At 37.6% G+C, this 1777-nt stretch overlaps 1 protein-coding gene across 1 annotated transcript in view; it reads left to right on the top strand.

Moving 5' to 3' along the window:
- tmem131 (transmembrane protein 131) overlaps window positions 1–1777 on the top strand; it is a gene marked incomplete at its 5' end in the record, with an annotated part of 10382 nt that overhangs the window by 6139 nt on the left and 2466 nt on the right. Inside the window, 2 exons of the mRNA XM_031839450.1 lie at window positions 923–995; window positions 1081–1232. Coding sequence (XP_031695310.1) covers window positions 923–995; window positions 1081–1232 — 225 coding nt within the window. The remainder of the gene's footprint in view (window positions 1–922; window positions 996–1080; window positions 1233–1777) is intronic.

The following is a 1777-nucleotide window of genomic DNA, read 5'->3' as shown; positions in this document are numbered from 1 at the left end:
AGCCGTTAGCGGTGCTGCTAACGTTACTAGCTCTCCTCCTGTTGGTTTAAACACTGATTGGTTGTTTAGAATGAAACATTATCAGAGGTCACAGACTAGAAACACATGAGTCAGTCTACTGAGTCAGTAAAACTTTATTTACACTGTGATGGTTAACGATAAAACTTTATTTACACTCTGATGGTTAATGTTAAAACTTTATTTACACTGATGGTTAACGTCAAACTTTATTTACACGCTGATGGTTAACGGTAAATCTTTATTTACACTGTGATGGTTAACATTAAAACTTTATTTACACTGTGATGGTTAACGTTAAAACTGTATTTACACTCTAATGGTTAACGGTAAAACTTTATTTACACGCTGATGGTTAACGATAAAACTTTATTTACACGCTGATGGTTAACGGTAAAACTTTATTTACACGCTGATGGTTAACGGTAAAACTTTATTTACACGCTGATGGTTAACGGTAAAACTTTATTTACATGCTGATGGTTAACGGTAAAACTTTATTTACACGCTGATGGTTAATGGTAAAACTTTATTTACATGCTGATGGTTAACGGTAAACTGATTAGTCATCGAGGTTCACATGAGAACTGAACTGTGAGGATCAATTATCAACTACAGTCCGTTACTCCATTCATTTATAATGTTAATGACCAATGTATCAAGACTACATAAAACTACATCACTACAATAATCAAATCTTCAGCTCTGATGTTCTACATTAAACTAATTTTGCATGAAAACTTGCAACTGATTAAGACAAAGGCATAACAACATATGTTGTCAAACAGTTCAGGCTACTCTTGTGAGAGTAAAGATAGAACATATTACACATTTAGATGTGTAATATGTTCTTCATCCCCTCATCTTCCTCTCTCTGTTGTCTTCTCTGATTTTTACTTTCCAGGCTGCCGTTAGGAAATCTGTCCAACATAAACATCGACACGAGCACCTTAGAGTTCCAGGTTCACAGGAATCACGTGAGTGACGCTGGACTTCCAGAGAATCGTCTGCAGCACGTAGAAGCTAACGGGCGCTAACGGGCTTCTGTGTTTGTTTTGGCAGACATCAGTGATGAAGAGCAGCTCAGGCTTCGTAGAGGGATCCACCAGACCTTTCGTGTACAACCTCCTCCTGCTGCCCGGAGAGGTGAAGGCCTTCAGCGTGAGGTTCACTCCCTCCAGCAACCACAGCGTCTCCTCCCTCCTCATCGTCAGGTAACGGGACGAAGCATAAAGGGACTAAAACGTTATTCTGGTCAATTTCGAGATGTTTTGTTCTATTTTTAATCCATAACTCGTCTTCTTTCAGACTAGAGGAAATAAAACGTTTATTTTATACTTTGTCTGTTTACGTTTGTAGATTTCTCCTAAATTCACCAAAAGTTACCATTACATAATGCCTCATTTGCATATTTAAACATAACATTTCAGTAAACTTGTAATACAATAAATACTGATCTTAATGTGAGTGATGAAGTGGTGAAGTTTCATGGTGATATCTATGAGTTCATGTTGTGACTCTATTCACCTGTAGAGTCTTCTTAATGTGAGTGATGAAGTGGTGAAGTTTCATGGTGATATCTATGAGTTCATGTTGTGACTCTATTCACCTGTAGAGTCTTCTTAATGTGAGTGATGAAGTGGTGAAGTTTCATGGTGATATCTGTGAGTTCATGTTGTGACTCTATTCACCTGTAGAGTCTTCTTAATGTGAGTGGTGAAGTTTCATGGGGATATCTATGAGTTCATGTGTTCACCTG

This window comes from Anarrhichthys ocellatus, unplaced genomic scaffold (assembly GCF_004355925.1).
Source record: "Anarrhichthys ocellatus isolate YVR2014 unplaced genomic scaffold, GSC_Weel_1.0 scaffold1619, whole genome shotgun sequence".
Lineage (NCBI taxonomy): Eukaryota > Metazoa > Chordata > Actinopteri > Perciformes > Anarhichadidae > Anarrhichthys > Anarrhichthys ocellatus.
Note: the sequence above shows the minus strand (reverse complement) of the source record. Positions and strands in the feature narration are given on the sequence as shown.